This window comes from Quercus robur, chromosome 11 (assembly GCF_932294415.1).
Source record: "Quercus robur chromosome 11, dhQueRobu3.1, whole genome shotgun sequence".
Lineage (NCBI taxonomy): Eukaryota > Viridiplantae > Streptophyta > Magnoliopsida > Fagales > Fagaceae > Quercus > Quercus robur.
Window position 1 is genome coordinate 3,666,126 of NC_065544.1, and position 20,277 is coordinate 3,686,402.

Consider the following 20,277-nt stretch of genomic DNA (forward strand, 5'->3'; position numbering starts at 1 on the left):
AAATCCAAATTATGAAATTTCAAAGTGTAACATCTAAACACCTCCAAACTTTAGGAGTGTAATTTACAATTTACCATTTTTTTCTAAAAGAAAAACAAAAAGTATTTAGTTCTTCCTGGAGAGGCTTTGTTATGGACTGAGTGCAGTGCGGCCTCTACGGGTTCACTTTATCATTGAAAGGAGGACGAATCAATTTAGCCCAGCAAGGGAAGAATCAATTGAGCTTTAATTTGATCATTTTGGGCTCGTACAGAAACTATAATATATAGTTCGTACTGTTACAAATTATTATGCCTGAGTGCAGTGCAGCCTCTATGGGCCCACTTTATAATTGAAGTCCGATCTTGATTAACTGCATATGAGAAGAGAATCTAGCCCACCGTCAAAGGGCCCATGTTTACTGGGTATCTACAGTATCAATTCAGCCCAGCAAGGGAAGAATCAATTGAACTTTATCCACACAAAAATAATAATAATAATAATAACATAAATCTGTCATTTAAAAAAAAAAAAAAAATTCAACCTATAGCGTCCGCTCCTGATTATAGTTCGGTTTTTTGTATAGGCGGGGATTAAACGTCAAATCTCTTATTCAACCATTAGAGATTTTATCAGTTGAGCTAACGGACCCACAACATAAATACATCATTAATCTTACTATTTCAAACAATTTAAGAAGGAAAAAAAAAAGTTTAATATATTTGTATATTATAAAAGATAGAATATAAATAGGTACAAGAATATGATAGGTACAAGAACAAATTAGGTCAACTAGTTAAAATCCTTAAATTAAACTGCCAACCCTGCTGTGTATTTGACACCCGTAGATGGTAACCACAAGTTCCCTTCAATGAATTGGGCCACGGTAAAGTTGTTAACTTGACTTGATTGGTTGAGTGCATGGTAGCCGGGCCACTTAACTCGGTTACTTAGGCCTGCCCCTGGCCCATTATTCATGTACTCACCATAGTACAATGTATCCAAATGCAAAGTACCATTCCACTCAAGCCACCCTTCGGGCCTTGTGGCATTGCTAATGTATGATTGCATTATAATGGTTCTTGAATATGCTTTCCATGGTCTACCAAGGTATGTGTATGTGGAATTAACTGAGGGTGCCAAATCTGAATCTGCTGAGATGTTACAAAATTGGATGGAGAAGCCAGTTGATTCACTTGGGTCCTTACGACCTTGAGCAGTTATGGTGTTCTTTTGGTTGGGTAGGCCTTTCCTGACTAGAATGTCACAGTTTTGGAACACCACAGAACCATCACCAAATATGAAATCAACGGTGCCACTTATACGACACTCTCTATAAAATTGGCGCATGGTGTGTGTATATAGTGTGTCTTGGTATCCCCTTATCCCACATCGGAAGAAGACCGATAAGTCAGAGTCGGATCTTAGTGCTACTGCTTGGTGTTTCTCTGGCCCTGCAGTATTCTCGAATGTCATGTCTCGCGCTATGAACCCTTTCCCACTCACAGCTGCAAACAAAATATGTATAAAGCATTAAAAATTGTATGCATATATTTTTCATGTCAAGACTCTTGTAGTTCAATCAATACTTTCTAATCAAATCTTAGATTATTGGCCTCTTGCTTCATAGATCATATACAGTAGGGCCTTGCTTTCTTATTACTCTTAGACCAATAATAATGAGAGAAAAAGCAATATCTATTGTTGCAACCCAACAAACAAGTAACATGGCATATCTTACTTTATGGTCGACCCCATTGACAAACAGAAAAAGAACAACCAAATCTAGATCCAGAAAAAAAAAAAAAAAAAAAAAGGATCAATCAAATCTAGCTAGATTCAGACAAGAGCCTCTCAGTTATTCGAAACATTAACCACGTTTGAATGGTATTCTTGGTCCTTACTCTTACTCTAGCATATATTCTTGCTGTTGTTTCACCATAAAGACAACACATGAACAGGGTATCATTGATTTATAAATTTTATACATGTGTAGCCATAAACTCAGTCGAAGGGATACATGCACAACCCCAAATTTAACGCGATGGGACAAAAGCGGATCATATATATGTATTACTTTAATTTCACCGGCCCACATTAGCATGCATCAATGTCTTTTTTTTTCACTTAACAGTTAACATCATTAGCTAATGAGTCTTTTAATACAAAATAATTGTATCATTCTAGCTCCTTCAGTTGAATTGTCCATGTTGATTGGAGATTGATTTGTAATATTCATCCCATCATCTAAAACTAACGAGTCTTTTAATACAATATAACTGTATCATTCTTATTTTTAGTTGAATTGTCCATGTTGATTGGAGATTGATTTGCAATTTTCATCCCATCATCTACAATCAATGTCTAGATTAACAAATTAGTGTACTCTTTCGTTTGGGTTGTAATACGTTAACATAGACATACTAATTGCCATGAATTTGACAATTTGTAACTTTCATCCCAATTAACCAGCCACTTATCTATCAATTTTAACATTAATTTGGATGACAGTGTGGATATTTTAAATTTATCACAAATTTATTAGGGTGTTAGATTAAAACTATTTACAAATCAAAATGAACAGTCAATCTTTTTTACTTTTTTTTTTTTTTCTCAATAATAAAATGGGGAAAAGCAAAATAAGAAGATACTTACCAAAGGTTGCTGAGTGAAATGTGGTCCAACCATCAACATAATTATGATTGCCGGTTATGATAGTAGCATCCATACCATCTCCGATCATCATAAGATTCCATTTCTTCTTCTTGATCTCCACTGTCTCATTATAGACACCCTTCTTGATGTATATAACATAACGGCGCATGCTATAATCAGGAGCGTCTTTGATTGCATCCATCACTTTTGTGTAATTCCCACTCCCATCTGCAGCTACAATAACATCAACAGTAATCCCATTTGCTTGTAGCAATTTTCTGTCCTCGGATTTCACCCATGACGGAAATTGCTCGTTAGCATTGCCTGACAGCCTACGCCCACGGGGGTTATTCAAAACCGGGTGCACCATGTCTAAAAGTTGTTGGACCAAAGATGTCACTTGGTTAAGGCCACCGTCTATCAATCCTGCCACAATGTTATTGGTACCTTCAAATCCCTCAATGCATGTGTCTTGATTAACAAGTGCAGCACTTAACCATGTCCTTAAATCAGAACTTAGATTTCCAGTGCCATTTTGATTACCTGTAAATTAAAAATATATAAATTATAGATAGCTTATTAGGAAACAAAAAATGAACTAGACAGAGGTAATCATGACTTTAACACAAGATAATACAATGTGTTTTGGCATGCAATGGATATTTACTCAATTGATGGAATCATGAAAGTTAGGTTCACGATAGTGCTAGCTAGCTATCACACAGTGAGGTGAGCTAGCTTTTGCAATTCCTGTACAGAATGTTCCCCTTTGGACAGAGTATTCATATTCCCCAATTTGTGTTTGTCATCACCACCATACCAAATTTCTTTCTTTCGTTCTTTTATTTTTATCTATTTTTGTTTTAGATTTTTTTAACTACGCATGCATACCATACTTCTTTCTATAATAGCACAAATTCACTATAAACAAACAAATAAAAATAAAAACAAAATGAATTTCTGACATAGCTTTAAATAAGTTCGAAATTACTTATGTACCTTTGGGATTTTGTGTAGCTGAGAGAGACCATGTTAACTCATCAGCCGAGAAGTCAAGTAAATCAAGGCAGTCGGAAATGGCATTAGAAACGCGTAAATCGCCAAAAAGCTTAGCAAAGGGAGAGATAATGGAAACCACGCTTTGCACAGCGTCGATGGTGGTCTTCACAGAGCTGAGGAACTCGGATGTTGGTACTTTTAAGCACTCTGACCGTGAGAAATCTTTACCAGAGCTAGCATCACCAAATGGGGTAGTGCACAAACACATCCACATGATCATAATCATTAACATCGTAGTGGTAAATGAAGAAGCCATTTGAGAGAATATGAAGATCTTAATTGTTGTCTATACAGAAACAACAACTTACACTAACTAGCTACAACTATAGTACTAAGAGCTAGTGCTTGTGTTTTTATGTTTGTGCGCATATAGCAAGTTAAGAACCAAGAAGGGTTTTATATATTTTTTAAGGCTGAGATGAGTGAGCATGGAATGGGATGGTTCAGCTGGTGATTAGGTGAGGAATTTAAGAGGAGCTGTAAATGCTAAATAGTAATGCTATATGCTGCAACGTGAGAGTTATTGTGTCAAATGTGTCATAAAGGGAGAGGATGCGTAGTCTATTACTATAATCCATGTGTCGGCGCTTACACAAAAAGAATTCTGATATGATTTTGACCCAAATTAATTCCACATGCAAATGCGTGGCATTTGATGTTGGTATCTTGGTTTTCCAGCCTATGGGAATGGGACCATAATTAGGTTCTGAGTTGTGATCAACACTCACCAGTGCTACTTTTTTCCCAAATGAATCAAAGCATCTTTTTAAAACCTCTTTCACTGATTACCCCAATTTATGAAATGTTTCTTGTAAGTGTACCAGTTGTTTAATTGTTACAATATGGGGATCCCATGCTATGCATGTCATCATGTCAAGATAAATTTTTTTTTTTTTAATGAATGAAAAAAGTGCAGAGAGAGGTGGCCTGAGTTAGTGTCTTCCACTTAGACGTGATCATAGTGACACTCTACCCTCTGGGTTCGGCCCTGCAGAAATAAGGGATCCTAATGAGCCATAGCTATGCACCCAGCCCCATTGAGGACACTCATGAGCATGAGCTGAGAGCATTTATTTTCCAAGTGCTTCTCATTGCAGGATTTGAACCTGCTAAAACCTCCACCTCCCAAACCCTTAGAAGTGAGCCCATAAGTAACCAACCATTCCTAATGTTATGTTAAGATAATTCATATTGCACACAATGTGTATGTACACAGTACACACATTATATGTAATAACTAAAATTGATTTTAAACTTCAAATAATGACTTGAAATCACAATTTTAAACTTAAAAACATAACTTAAAATCATAATATTAGTTGTTTGCACAGTGTTTATATATGTACACACTGTGTAACAATCACTGCCCCACGTTATATGTACTTAGACAAAAGAGCATGGGAAGGGCCATGCATATGTCTCCCAGCTGCCTACTTCAATTCCCTTGCCCTTTTTCCAAAGCCAAAAAAAAATATCATTGTCATGGTAATAGTGACATCTCACGTTTCTCTCTTTTGATAGTAGGCATTTGTTTTTAATTCACGTTCAGTACTTTATAATGATATCTTCGTACTGAGTTCTAGTAGTACTAATAAAACATTCAAAATTTACCTGTTGCTAGTTTGTGGAAAATGAAATTTCACCATTTTTCTTTATTGAAATCCCTTTTCTTTCTGATAATCGATCGAGGTTTCACCTCCTTAACCCCTTATTAAACATCAAATAAAAACCACAAAGAAGAAAAAGAAAAGCAAAATTATAAGATTGCATACATATATTAATATATACATACATACTGGTTCTTTTCAAAAAGAAAGAACTTTCCGCCATGTGCCACGTACTTATTTATTGTCGATTATCTCATATAAGAAGAAATGTTATTTGACTTTTCTTGTCACAGATTAGCGTGTAGCTAGGCTTGGTTGAATTCTAGGGGTTCTAACTCCCCACACAGAGAATATTTAGAAGAAGATAGTATACACTACACACAGAAAGATCCAAATGGTGGACGATACTTTTCTCAAAGCAATAAAGGCGGAAGGTTCTGCAAAACGCGAAAACGCGTTGTACAGCTTTGCAAATACCCAATAGCCCTGCTTTTATTATGAAAAAGAAAGTCAGAAAGAAAACAAATAACGCGGTATCTTTTTTTTTATTCTTTTCCTCAACTAAAATATTACACTCTAAATCTTTTTTCTTTTTCTTTTTTTAACTTTGTTCATGAAGTATTATTATTGTGGGAACGGGTGACCCAAGCACTTTTTTGGGCTATAAGCCCTATTTGAGGATGATTAAAGACCCGAGAATTATTAAAGATCCATATGCACATAAACAAGAAAACCGAAGAGAAAAGGGAAACCAACACGTGAACCGAGGATCTCGAGGAGCAAAGGCATCTCGAGAATACTTTAGGTAGTCAACCATACACGTGAATCGAGCACATTTTTCGGCTATAGGCCTTGTTTGAGAATGATTAAAAATCCATGTGCACATATACAAGAAGATCGAGGAGAAAAGGAAGATAGAGGAGAAAAGGAAAACCGACGCATGAACCGAGTATTCCAAGGAGCAGAGGCATCTCGAGAATACTTTAGGTAGTCAACCATACTGGAAAGAGGAACTCCAAGGAAGAAAATAGAGTCGTATAAGTAACGGAAAAAAGAAATATCTGAAAGGTGACTGCCACCCCCACATTTAATGCACTGTACCAACTGAACTGACTGCAATTATGAGAAAATGACACATAAACAGTGTCTTTATAGCTCACAGCCCCTCTTACCACCTATAGAAGGGTATTGATGGGACAAGCATCCAAAGAGTTCCCTAAGAATTGAACGGATGGAGTGGGATGTATTAGAGGGAACTATATAAGGAAATGACCCCCACAAAAATGGGCATGCAATACTGAAATAAGGAGAGAGAAAATAAAATACAAAAACTCATTGTAAAAAGATTATACTTGATCAATATATAAACAATATGTCCTTGGACTTGCCCGAGGAGGGATTTTATGTTGAATTTATGTCTCTTACCCTCTTAGCCTAAGCCTAGTCGTTCTTGAGCCTAGGCCTATCCACGGGTCGGTCCAGGTCGGGTTTGTGCCCAACCCGGAACAGACCCAATCAGTTTGGGTCTCTCATTTTTGGACCTACCGCCGACTGGTGAAGGGAGTCGATTCAGGTGGTCGAAACTCGTCGAATACCGATCGGTCCTTGGTTGGAGTTGAAACTTTCAAAACTATGCCAGATTTTTGAAACTATGCCGGATTTTGGTCGAGATCGGGCGAATTTGCCGAGATCTAGCTGGATCTTGAAGAGATCAAGCTAAATCTCGACAAGATCTCGCCGGATCTCAAATAATCAAACCAAAATGCCAGCGAAAGACACCCATCGATGGAGAACAACTACTTTTCCTATGTAAATACGGTCAGATCGGTTGGGGATCGGTTTTTTGTGCTTAAACCGATCGTCCGACCCGCTGATATCGGGTTTTAGGGATGGAGACCCGCCGCCGACCGTCATCGTCGTCGGGTTGGTCGATTTTCGAGCCGAGTCGGCCGAGTTGGGCAGGTTGGTCGGGTACCGAGTCTGGTTGGACACCCCTACTTAAGCCTGAACTTACATGACCTTGTAGTTTGCTTGTAAAATCCACTCTCTAACAAATTTATTGTTTTTGGCTTATTGGGCTAGCTCACACTATTCTAAGTGGACTTAAGTCGTGATTCAAGTCCTTACAATTATTATTATTATTATTATTACTATTATTTTAAATTTGGTCCCTTCAACTTGTTCATTATGGTTTACTTGTTCACTTTCTACCAAATGAGTTACTTTTAAGTTCTAAAATGGACCTAGTTTTGATGTTATTAATTTCCTATTTTACCCCTCACTCTCTCTCACTCACTTGATGCTTGGGAGGCAGCCACTCACCGTGCATGGTTGGTGGTTTGGAGCTTTGATTTTGATAATTTGGGTGAATTTTAGTATTGGGTCGCTCTTCGCAAAGTTAAAGCTTACGACAATGGTGGCTTGGTTGGGACTATGAAGAAAGGGGACACGATGATTGTTGTTCATTATTCGGATTGTCTTAACACCTTTCTTACATAAACATTGAAGTCTTAATATGTTACTTAATTCAAAACCTTAAATCTATGAATTTGAGCCCAATTATTATACTAATTAATTTCTCAAGCTCTTTTATGTTGTTAGTGACCAAAAAAAAAAAAAAATCAGTATTGAATTTAAATTAGAATCAATAACAACTTATCACTTAGGATTTATTAAAAAAATATTATATACGAATCACTTCTCTTGTTGAAAATGACAAAGAAACACATTAATTAAACACAAAATGGAATTTAAAGTATAAAATAAAAAATATCGAAGTTATAAGTACCAAATTATAAACTAGCCATACTAGATAAGTGTAACGGGTAATTGAGTTTGATAAGTCTATTTGTGGATCCCCCAACTTTTTAGGCCGGCCAAATATACATAATATCGGTCTATTGGCGACCATAATCACATTGCAAGTACCATCTATTAATTAGTTGTCTTTTGTAATCATGTCACTCTGACTAAGTATAAAGAAAAATGCTGGCTTGGGGACCTCAATGTCCAGGTATAATTAATGTTACCACATTAATGATATTACCTACACATAAAACTTCTCATCTGCATAAGCATAACCCTCTTCTTTATTGTTATTTTTCTTAGCTATGAAAACGAGAGACCCTTATGGTGGGGACCTACTTGAAATCGACTTATTTGAGTATTTCATCTACTTTGCGTTACCAAATTGAATTAGCATTTGCTTTATTATGCGACTTGCCTGCAGTCTTTTCGGTGGAAACCCTTTTTTTTTTTTTTTTTTTTGAGAAGGAAAAACTGAAACTTTTATTAATGTAAGCCGTCTAAATCAACTCGAACTACAGAATGGAATTGTAGTAGAACATCCTTTATCCACATTAAAAAGAGAGATGCTACGTCTACAACATTTTTACAACATTTTTACAACAAATCATGGGTGGTTAGTTGTTATTGGTTCAAATTTAAAACTAACACTAAGATTACTTTTTTGCCCCAACAAAAACAACCAGTAACAATTTGCCACTTAGGATTTGTTGTAAAAATGTTGTAGAAATGTTGTAAACATAGCATTTCTCCATTAAAAAAGAGAGATGCTACGTCTACAACATTTTTACAACATTTTTACAACAAATCATGGGTGGTTAGTTGTTATTGGTTCAAATTTAAAACTAACACTAAGATTACTTTTTTGCTCCAACAAAAACAACCAGTAACAATTTGCCACTTAGGATTTGTTGTAAAAATGTTGTAGAAATGTTGTAGACATAGCATTTCTCCATTAAAAAAGAGAGATGCTACGTCTACAACATTTTTACAACATTTTTACAACAAATCTAGCCAGACTATAAGATTGATTATTTTAAGTTTGTCTTTTCTTCTTAAACTTTGAGATTGTTTTTGTTTTGGCAATTTTTACTTTAACTCTTTTATGTTTGATTTTATTTTTTATATTGACTCTACCGTCTATTTTTATTAGTAAATAATGATATTTGACATTATATAAGTGGCGTGGCTTAATACATACCACTTAATTATTTCGCACTCGATGGTTAGACTACTAATAGAAATAAACGACATGACATAACTATAATAGATAACAAGAAAAAATTCTATTTACACTAGTAATAAAGCACTAGACAAACCTATGACTTCGGGTAGAGTCATATATGGATCAGCAAACAACAAGTCCACTAAATTTTGCCTTTAAATTGAGCTTCTTTCCCACGAAACCCACATATGATTGCATCAAGAAGTGTGGAACAGATACTTGGAAATACATCATAGAAAATTTTGTCGGCAGTTTGAGTGTGACGCAATCTATTATACAATATAATGACAATAAAAAGCACAATACTAAAAAAAAGATTCATCCATATTTATAACTTGTGTTTGCTATTGAAATGTTGATAAAAATTTCTCAAATACTCCAGAAGAGTGTAAGCATGATGTCAAGGAAACAACACCGCTAAGCGTTAGAGGCTACATAGATCAGGGCCGGCCGAAGGCCCCACCCAAACCAAAAAAAAAAAAAAAAAAATTTACCCTTAGAAAAAAAAACCCCAATTCCAATAGTTAAAAGCTCAAATTTTTATAAAATTATATATATTTTTTAATATTTGTGAATTTTTTTTTATTAGTGATGTTAAAGATACTACAAATTTTACTATTAGCTTACAAATTGCCATGTTACTAATCACCAAAAAGTAATTTAAACATTCATTAGTTTTTTTTTTGAGAATGTAAACATTCATTAGTTAGATTGATAAATTTCATCAATGAGAGTCAATGTCATATCATATTGTGAACATTTTATAGTGCTTTAAGGGCATTTGTCCTTTTCATTTCTATTAAGACTCTCAACGTACAAGACCGATAGAACTCTAACCCAATTGAAACTCTAAAATGTTTCAAAAAAAAAATGTTGCAAATGTATTAAATCATCAATTATAGATTAATCTTCCCTAATAGTTTGTGACTTTAATTTTTGTAAATTGATATCCTAGAAAACCACACACCAATTAATATCTATCTCCCTCTCTTTAAAACAAGATATAAAATTAAAAATTATATTTTAACTTTACTTAATTATGTATTGTTGTATATTCAAAATAAAGTATTTTTTTTATTCGTAATATATTTTTATTTCTTTTTATTTATATTTATAGTTCAACTATGACATTCAATTCTCTATATGAAATTAACGTTAGTTTAACTAGTATTATTCATCAAATTATATATTTAATGTATCAAATTAACGTGGACACACTCATTGGTCGGTTGCCTTCAGGGACAAGGGTAGTACATGCGTGGAATGCTCTCATTGGCTTAGGGTAAGGATAGCCTACAATCATGTCCCCTTCGTGATCATGCTCGACACTGTCCTCCCCCTCCCAATCCTTCCTTTGTTTCTCTCTCTTCTCTTGGCAGCAAGAAGTGTATGAATGCAAGCGGTCTTTTTGGCATATTTGAAATACTACTACGATGCTTGCACCTGTATATGTACACCAAATACCTTTCTTTTACTATAAAATAAAAGGACACTAGTCATACTAGGTAGAGAAGAATGAATAGAAAACATAACACTGTGCAGAGCAACAAAAAGCTCCATATTGTATTGTTCTTAAGCATTCAGAAATACAATCTTCCTCAAAGTAAGGACGTTTTATCCTTACTCTACCATGGTTTTTCCTCCATTTCTTGGGGCTTTCCACATTTATTTGTTTTTGTTCTCTTTTACAATTTGTCTCTAATTCATCCAGTAGAAAAAAAAAAACAAAAAACAAAAAAACCAATTTTAAACTTTGACAAATGGTATTTTAGATGCATTGAAGTTATAATTTAGAGGTGACCATTGTTTTGCTCCTAAAATCTTTTTGACAAATACATAAGAACATAAAGAATATTGAGTCCAATAATTAAATTTTAAAAATATTTAATTATGATAATTTTTTCGGTAAAAGTTGTAAGTTGAAACCTTAATCTACATGCCTACTGTCAAGTTTATAATCAAACTTTTTTAGTTCAATTATGAGGTTTCATTCTACCCACGGTGTGCACGAATAAGGAGAGGCCAGAACTGAAGCCAGAACAAGGCCTAACTGGCTTTTTAGCTGCCAGCATTTGGACTGGGCCTTCTCTGATTGGACTGATGACTTAATTTTATGATAGGCTAAAACCAAGGCTTTTTAGGACCGACCAAAACATTTGCACAACATTTAGATCCCTCACAAAAGAAGTATACGAGCTTCCGGTTTTGTTGCTCGTTAGTCACCAACACCTTGTTGACTTCCTTTAAAAAAGTTGGGAACAAAAAAAGAAACTTACATACAAAATTGGCGCTTACAAAAAAAAGCCAAATGGAGATATACTATAAATTTTTAAAAATAATTTAAAATTAAAACTCTTATAACTCAATTGACATTTTTTAATATTTTTAACTTTAGTCGTACATGGTTCAAATCCGTCTTATTCCATTATTATTATATAACTTGTAACTATCAAATTATAAAAGGAATAACTATTAATGTTAAATTATTTCTTTTACTATTATCCAATTTAACATCATAGTTATTTTATTTTGATATCATTTCATAAGATATTATAATGTAAAAATAAATAAATAAATAAATAAACCAAATAATTAAAGGCACTAATGTCTATGTTTTCAAGAAAAATAACAAACAAAATTGATAATTTTCTCATATTACTATAATCTTAAATGGTTTACATTTTATAAAAATCTAATACATACGAGTACATATATATAATTATTAAATATACATCACACAAAAAAAAAAAAAAATTATAAAGAGGTCATGCTAACGAGTGCCCTTAGGGCATTGGTTAACAATCCATTTTAAAAAAGTTTTGACACCACTTTTTATGAGAAACGGAAAAAATTGTCAAAACATTAATTTTTTTCTTTTCCCATAAAAATTTTCTTTAAATGGATTATTAACCAATAACCTAAGAGCATTCGTTAGCATTTCCCTAAATAAATATACAAAAATATAATATAAACAATAAAAGCTAAATTAAAAAATAATAATTTTGATGGTTATATAAGGAGTCCGAATTTGGTAAAGATGGGGTATAAAGCTCATGTTTTACACCATCCAATAAGAGATTGTCACATCAATTTTTTACTTAAAACTCAATATATCTTACCACACATAATAACATCTCAATAAACCCAGTTAAGTTAGATTTTCAAATAGGTATTAAAATTAATTGAGTGTGGTTATGTCTATTCTTTAATATGTAATATGATGATGTGACATATTGGGATTGGAATGATAAAACTTGAATTTCACACCACATACTTATAGAATTTAATCTCATGAGAGCATAGATAAATGAGTCTAAATTTGGTAAGGATGAGGTTTGAAATTCATATTTTACAACATCCAATAAGAGATTGACACATTAGTTTTTTACTGAAAATTCAACACATCTTACCACACATAATAACATCTCAATAAACTCACAATTAAGTTGGATTTTCAAATGGGTATTAGAATTTTTTTTTTTTTTTTTTTTTTTTGAGAAAGTAATGGGTATTAAAATTGATTGAGTGTGATTGTACTTTTTCTATATTATGTAATATGATGACGTGGCATGTTAGAATTGGAGGAGTAAACTTGGGTTTTACACTACATCCTTATATAATTTAATCACTAGATAAATTGTTAGAAAACTTTCTTTTTTATTGGGGGGGGGGGGGGGGGGGGTTGTGTGGGGGGAGTAATGAAAATGTTGAAAATTGAGCTTTAATTTAAGAAGAAAGTGTGAGTTGGAGAATCCAATGGTGTTATTGAGAAAATGGTGATTAATGCTAGGAATTAAAAAGACAATCAAGTTTGTCATAATGAAGAAAATAATAAATGACGAAATTAAGAGAAATAAAATAAAAATAAAGCAATTAGGAAAAAGGGGAAGAGAAAGCTCAAATCAAGGAACCTTATGGGTTGTTTGGATTTCTGATTTTCATAACTCATAACTCTGTTTTCATAACTCATAACTCAAAAATGGTGAGACCCATTATGGAAACAAGTTATGAAACTTGTTTGGATTTTGTTTTCAATTGTTTCCAGTTTTTATTTCCATCACTCAATTCTCTGATCTTTGAGTGATGAGTTATGGAAATTGAAAACACATTTTAGCTGTTTTCAGTTTCATAACTTTGTTTTCAATGGCAATTTTGTAATTAAACCCACAACCTGGGTCACACGATCAGAGCAAAGTCACACCGAGCGCTGCTTTTGACAAACCCACCAACCGCTCCTTCTCAGTCTTCACACCAAAAATCAACCCACACAAAAATATCCCACATCCAACCTTAGAGCTCCTCTCACGCACACCCTCAACCCAACCCCACCTTAGCTAACCCACGCCGACCCGAGCTCAAACTGACAAACGTGATATCCAGAAAACCAGATTTTTTTTATAATCTTTCAAGTCCCAGAAAACCCAGATTTAGCACCAAATAGAAACATACAAAACCCACTAAAATTAAACTTAGAAATCTAAACATATGAAGTTCAAGATCAACTCAAAATTTAACATCAAAATCCATAATCAATATAAAAACATGATTTTTACTGGGGTTAGGGATACAGATCTAGAAAAAAAAAAAAAAAAAAAAAAAAAAAAAGCTGTAGAAGAAGCCATAGAAGAACCCAAAAACCCATAGATCTCGTCTTTTCCCCACCATGCTAGCGGCTTTGAGCTCACCATCGGAGCAAATGGAGACCAAGCTGAAGAAGAAGAAGCTGTAGAAGATGAAGATAAAGAAGAAGCAACTCTAATAAGCCAACAAAATCGACGCCTCCCACCCCGCAACATTTGGAATGAGTGACTGTTCACAGAGGAATTTTTTCTCCTTTGCGCCCCAATCCAATACACACACACTTCAGCATCGCACCCTCTCGATGCGACAAAAAGAAGCTCGCATCACAGAGCTCAGCATAAGGAAGAAGCAGCAGCTGAGCTAGACAGTGATGATTGTGCCGGCAGCTTCATTGGGTTTGTTGAGAGTTCTGGGAGAATATGTGGGCTAAAGGGGAAAAATATGTGGGCTGAAGGGCTGAAATGAATATATGTTACGTGGGTAGGCTAATCATGGCCTGACATTGTGCTCAGGCATGGGTCCTATAAAAAAGTAGAAAAATTAAATAATGGAAAACTGAGTGAAGGGTGTCAAACGGGTGAGTATAGGAAATTGGGGTATTTTAAGTGATGAGTGATGGAAATTGAATGAGGAGTGAGGAGTGATGAGTAGTGAGGAGTGATGAGTGATGAGTGATGAGTGATAAAAAAAAAAAATCCAAACAAGGCCTTAATTTCCAAATATGATTGATAATTTCGATATTTATAGTCACTGATAACTGATAAGGAGAGGCCAGAACTGAAGACTGAACAAGGCCTAACTGGCTTTTTAGCTGACTGCCTTTGGACTGGGCCTTCTCTGATTGGACTGATGACTTAATTTTGTGATAGGCTAAAACCAAGGCTATTTAGGACCGACCAAAACATTTGCACAACATTTAGATCCCTCACAAACGAAGTACATGGGCTTCTGGTTTTGTTGCTCTTAAGTCACCAGCACCTTGTTGACTTCCTTTTAAAAAGTGGGGAACAAATAAAGAAACTTACATACAAAATTGGCGCTTACAAAAAAAAATAGAGCCAAATGGGTATATACTATAAATTTGTGAAAATAATTTAAAACTAATACTCTTATAAATCAATTGACACTTTTTAGTATTTTTAACCTTAGATATACATGGTTCAAATCCGTCTTACTCCATTGTTATATAACTTGTAACTATCAAATTATAAAAGGAATAACTATTAATGTTAAATTATTTCTTTTACCATAATCCAATTTAACATCATAGTTATTTTATTTTGATATCATTTCATAAGATAGTTTGGAAAGTTGTATTGAATTCAGTGAGTTGGATAATAGTTATACAAGGAATATCAAATTCAAGGAAAGTTAATGTCATTTCAAATGTTCAATAGTTATACATCATTTAAACACTCACTGTTGGAAAGTTAGAAAAAAAATAGTTTGGAAAATGCTTAAGTTACTCTATATTTTAATAAATAAAAATAAAAAAACCTATTAGGCGTGTGATTAATTGGATAAATAAATAACTTTTTAAATTACTATTTTATCGTATAATTTTTTTTAGAACATTAGAAATTTTATTCACGAACTTTTTAATATATTATATCTTATATTCAAAATTTGGTATCAAATCTAAATGGAAAAAAGTGTAATTTCAATATCACTGTACACCTAATAATAATGACATTTTTTAAGGGTATTTTATATTTGTAATTCGTACAAAAAAAGTATTTTTTTATGTATATATTACATGCATCATTTCTCTTGCATTACGATAAATCCACAAAATGTGATTGCATGTAACATATCACATTGTGTGCATTTATGCAATGTGAAAGTGATGTTGTATATAGTAGATGTATAAGATATTGCTGTGGTTTTATCCCCACATTCTCCTCATCCTCTTCTTATTTTTACCTATTTTTTAAAAAAATGCAAAAAATACAATTTTGGTTTCTACATTTTTGAGTCATTGTCGATTTGGTTCCTACATTTTTATAGCAATCATTTTGATCAATGTTATTTTCAACTTACACTAATTTGGTCTCTATTGTGAATTCACTAATAGACATTGACTGCAAGTTGAAATTAACAAATATTAGATTGATAGCGATCCTAAAATGTAGAGAAATGTTATGTTTACAATTGATGTGCAATGAAAATCCATTCGAAGTCTTCTCTCGTCCATAGGCGTCGTCCTGTGAAAAGACGGAGAAGGGAGATCCTCATCTAAGTTCAACCTCGTCCGTCCTTTTAGGACGGACGAGATTACTACGCCACGAACATGTCTCCACCAAGTGTGAGAGAAAACGAACCGTCGCTAGTCAAGTCCAACTGTTGTGAAATGCAAACTTGAATAATCTAACTTCTCCAGCAGTTATGGAAGTTACCTCCAAGCCTTTTGGACTCCTCAACAATAGGAACGGTTACCAAACAAGTAACCGCTCCTCGCATGCTATATAAATGCTCGCCAACGAAAGAGTAAGAGATTTCTGATTCTAAGACTTCCAATTTACTGGGAATCACAAAAAAGGCTAACTTTACCATCAGAGGGTTCTTGGCCAGCTTCCACTGGTCTCCTCTGATTTTCTGTTTGTTTTCTCAGGATTCAGTCACAAACTCATCAACGCCCAAGACTTTCAACCCACTGATATCACAGGATTCATCAGTTGGCGCCGTCTATGGGGAAGAACTTCTAACATTTGAATTTCATCGTTGGATTCTGCGATTTCTTTCTCCGACAAAGGGCTGAAATGGTCCGAACAAGGTCAAGGGCTACCAGCCCAAGCCCTCAAGAGAGCAGGGGCGACTGTCAATCGGTGCCTACCGTGCAACCACCTTCTGTCCAACACGTGCAATCCATGGCCGCCACTATGGCGGAGTTAACCCACCAGAACCAAGAGTTGGTTAGAGAACTTAATATAAGGAGGCAGTGTCGCGATGGGAACACTGAAGGACAGGCCCAGAGTCAAGATGGGAGGAATGTTGAATTTGAAAGCCAGTCAAGGGGTACCACTTCAAGGAGGGTGTCTTACTTGGAAAGGGAAATGGACCAAATGAGAAGAACTATGAATGAGATGAAGGAGAGTATGAAGAGGACGAACCTTGTAGAAGACTTGGTTCACAGAACTGATTCCCCTTTTGTGGCTTCCATCAATGCTAAACCTTTGCCACCCAAGTTCAAGATACCTTCCTTAGATTCATATGATGGGACGCGGGATCCGTTTGACCACATTGCCACCTTCAAAACTACCATGCACCTTCAAGGGGTTCCGAATGAAATAATGTGCAGAGCTTTCCCTACTACCCTCAAAGGACCAGCACGAGTGTGGTTTAACAAAATACCTCCGAGCACAGTAACGTCCTTTGAGGAGTTAAGCAAGTTATTTGTCAACAATTTCATCGGAGGACAGAGGCATAAGCGTTCTTCATCCAGTTTGCTAACCATAGAACAAGGAGAGAATGAAAGTTTGCGGTCCTTCATCACGCGGTTCAACAGGGAAGCCTTAGCAGTGGACGAGATGGATGACAAGCTCCTTTTGACGGCTTTCCACAATAGGGTTCATTCTGACTTGTTCATCCATAAGTTATATGAGCAGGAGCCTCAAACCATGGCTGAACTCGTCCACTCAACCCAGAACTTTATGAATTCAGAAGATGCTATCATAGCCAAGAAAAGGAAGAGAGTTGAGAAAATAGAAACTAACCCCACTCGCCATTCAGAACAAGGTCCTCGTCCTAAAAAGGGACGAACAGAATATAAGAAGGATCAAGACAAGAAGGCGAGCCCCTCAGCACGAAGTCAACAATATACACCATTGAACATGCCGCTCGAGCAAGTCCTAATGCAAATCAAGTATGATCCTTCCTTGAAGTGGCTAGAGAAAATAAAGGGAGATCCTAATAAGCGCAATAGGAATAAGTATTGTCACTTCCATAAAGACCATGGGCATGATACAGACGAGTGTTTTGATTTAAAGCAGCAGATTGAGAATCTTATAAGGCAGGGAAAATTGAGAAGTTTCCTTGGACGAGACCACAAGGACGAGAAATTCAAGGGAAAAGCCGAAGAGTCGTCACGACCACCTCTCGGAGAAATCAGAGTTATTATAGGAGGAAGCTCTACAGGCCAGTCGTCCAAGTCCAAGAAAGCATACCTAAAGGTGGTGCAGAGCGTCCAACTCTTTGGACAATCACCCAGAGCAAGGACCACGGACGAACAAGCAATCACGTTCACAGAAGATGAAGTTGAAAGAATTCACCATCCTCACGACGATGCTATCGTCATTACCTTATTTATTGCTGACTACACAACCAGAAGGGTGCTAATGGATAATGGAAGCTCAACAGATATTTTGTATTTTCCAACTTTTCAGCAGATGAGACTAGGACGAGACCGTCTTCATCCAATGAATTCCCCCCTGGTAGGTTTTGGTGGAAGGAAGGTGCAGCTCGTGGGTACTATTACATTGCCAATGGTAGTAGGGGCATATCCACAGCAAATCACCAAGGACGTGAACTTTCTTGTGGTAGATTGTTCGTCCTCCTATAACGCCATAATTGGAAGGCCAACTTTAAATAGTTGGAAGGCAGTTACATCCACCTACCACCTGTCAGTCAAGTTTCCAACAGACTATGGAGTAGGACAAGTAAAAAGAGACCAACTAGCAGCAAGAGAATGTTACCTGGCCATGTTGGCCACGGACGAGCAAGTTCAAACCATGAATATTGAAGAAAAGAAGGTTGTGGTAGAACCCATTGAAGTGTTAGAAGATATTTCCTTAGATGAAAATAACCCTGAGAGGTGTACCAGGGTTAGGGCAAATCTAGAAGGAAGGGTTAAGGAGGACCTCGTCCAGTTTTTAAGGAAAAACATAGATGTATTTGCTTGGAGTCATGAGGATATGCCGGGTATAGATCCTAATGTCATCACCCACCGTTTGAACGTATGTCTTTCCTCAAAGCCAGTGCGACAAATGAAAAGGGTGTTTGGCCCTGAGAGAGATAATAATATTAAAGACGAAGTTTAGTAGTTGATGGCGACGAAGTTTATATGAGAAGTGTACTATCCAGATTGGTTGGCCAACGTAGTAATGGTCAAAAAGGCGAACAACAAATGGAGGATGTGTGTAGATTTTACTGATCTAAACAAGGCTTGCCCCAAGGACAGTTATCCATTACCACGCGTTGATCAACTGGTGGACTCTACCGCAAGCCACAAATTACTTAGTTTTATGGATGCTTTCTTAGGATACAACCAAATACGGATGGACGAGGTCGACCAGGAGAAGACATCCTTCGTTACTAGTCAAGGCTTATTCTATTATGAAGTAATGCCCTTTAGCTTGAAAAACGCTGGAGCAACATACCAACAACTGGTCAATCACGTGTTCCGTCCTCAGATTGGGAGAATCGTAGAAGTTTATGTGGATGACATGTTGGTAAAAAGCTTGGACGAGTGTAAACATTCGGACGACCTACAAGAAACTTTCAATACACTCAGGCAATACAGTATGAAGTTGAACCCTAGCAAGTGTGCTTTCGGAGTAGCTTCAGGGAAATTTCTTGGATTCATCGTTTCACACAGAGGGATCGAGGCAAACCCGGAAAAGATTAAAGCAATTCTAGATATGAAGCCTTCGCAGAGTATTAAAGAAGTCCAATCTCTTACCGGGCGAGTTGCTGCCCTCAACAAGTTTGTTTCTAAAGCTACTGACAAGTGTTTACCATTTTTCAAGGTTCTAAAGAAAGCATTTGAGTAGACGGGCGAGTGCCAAAGAGCCTTTCAAGACTTGAAGACATATCTCGTTACGCCTCCGCTGCTGAGTCTGTCCGTGATGGGAGAAGAATTGTTTTTATACCTAGCGGTGACCCCGCATGCAGTGAGTTCAGCATTGATTAGAGAGAAAGCAAAAATGCAGAAGCCAGTATACTACACTAGCAGGGCATTGAGGGGGGCGGAATGATGATATCCGCTAATAGAAAAGCTAGCCTTCGCACTTATCACGGCTTCCAGGAAGCTGAGACACTACTTCCAAGCCCATGTAATCAATGTTATGACAGATCACCTGCTCAAGAAAGCCATGAACAAGTTGGAAGCCGCAGGACGTTTGATCCAGTGGGCTGTCGAACTCAGTGAGTTTAATATCCGATACCAACCAAGACATACTATAAAGGCTCAAGCCCTGGCAGATTTTATTGCGGAGTTCACACCAAGATGCGATGATGTAGAAGCAATGGAGAATAAAAAATGGGTCGTCCATGTGGATGGCTCATCCACGCAACATGCAAGAGTAATAGGGGTGGTTTTGCAATCCCCTGAAGGAGATAAGCTGAAGCATAGAGTCTGTCTGCAATATC

General features: G+C 35.9%; 2 protein-coding genes across 2 annotated transcripts; one reads left to right on the plus strand and one right to left on the minus strand.

The window, feature by feature from the left end:
* Positions 1-686: 686 nt before the first annotated feature.
* LOC126705743 (pectinesterase/pectinesterase inhibitor PPE8B) lies at positions 687-4,186 on the minus strand. The gene is made up of 3 exons (XM_050404916.1): positions 3,634-4,186; positions 2,635-3,177; positions 687-1,487 (listed from the first exon to the last, which is right to left on the minus strand). Exons 1-3 carry the CDS (start codon positions 3,947-3,949, stop codon positions 790-792), a joined length of 1,557 nt encoding a protein of 518 aa, XP_050260873.1. The 5' UTR covers positions 3,950-4,186; the 3' UTR covers positions 687-789.
* Positions 4,187-16,790: 12,604 nt separating this feature from the next.
* Positions 16,791-18,947, plus strand: LOC126707180 (uncharacterized). The gene has a single exon (XM_050406775.1). The coding sequence runs from the start codon at positions 16,791-16,793 to the stop codon at positions 18,945-18,947; it is 2,157 nt and encodes a 718-aa protein (XP_050262732.1).
* The last annotated feature ends 1,330 nt before the right edge of the window (positions 18,948-20,277 follow it).

Excerpts from the sequence above, each read along its gene's own strand:
- LOC126705743 (XM_050404916.1), bottom strand. The coding sequence starts at position 3,949 with ATGGCTTCTTCATTTACCACTACGATGTTAATGATTATGATCATGTGG. Across the intron at positions 3,178-3,633 it reads AGCTACACAAAATCCCAAAG|GTAATCAAAATGGCACTGGA; the intron begins GTACATAAGTAA and ends TTTAATTTACAG. Across the intron at positions 1,488-2,634 it reads ATTTCACTCAGCAACCTTTG|CTGTGAGTGGGAAAGGGTTC; the intron begins GTAAGTATCTTC and ends TTTTGTTTGCAG.
- LOC126707180 (XM_050406775.1), top strand. The coding sequence starts at position 16,791 with ATGGCGGAGTTAACCCACCAGAACCAAGAGTTGGTTAGAGAACTTAAT.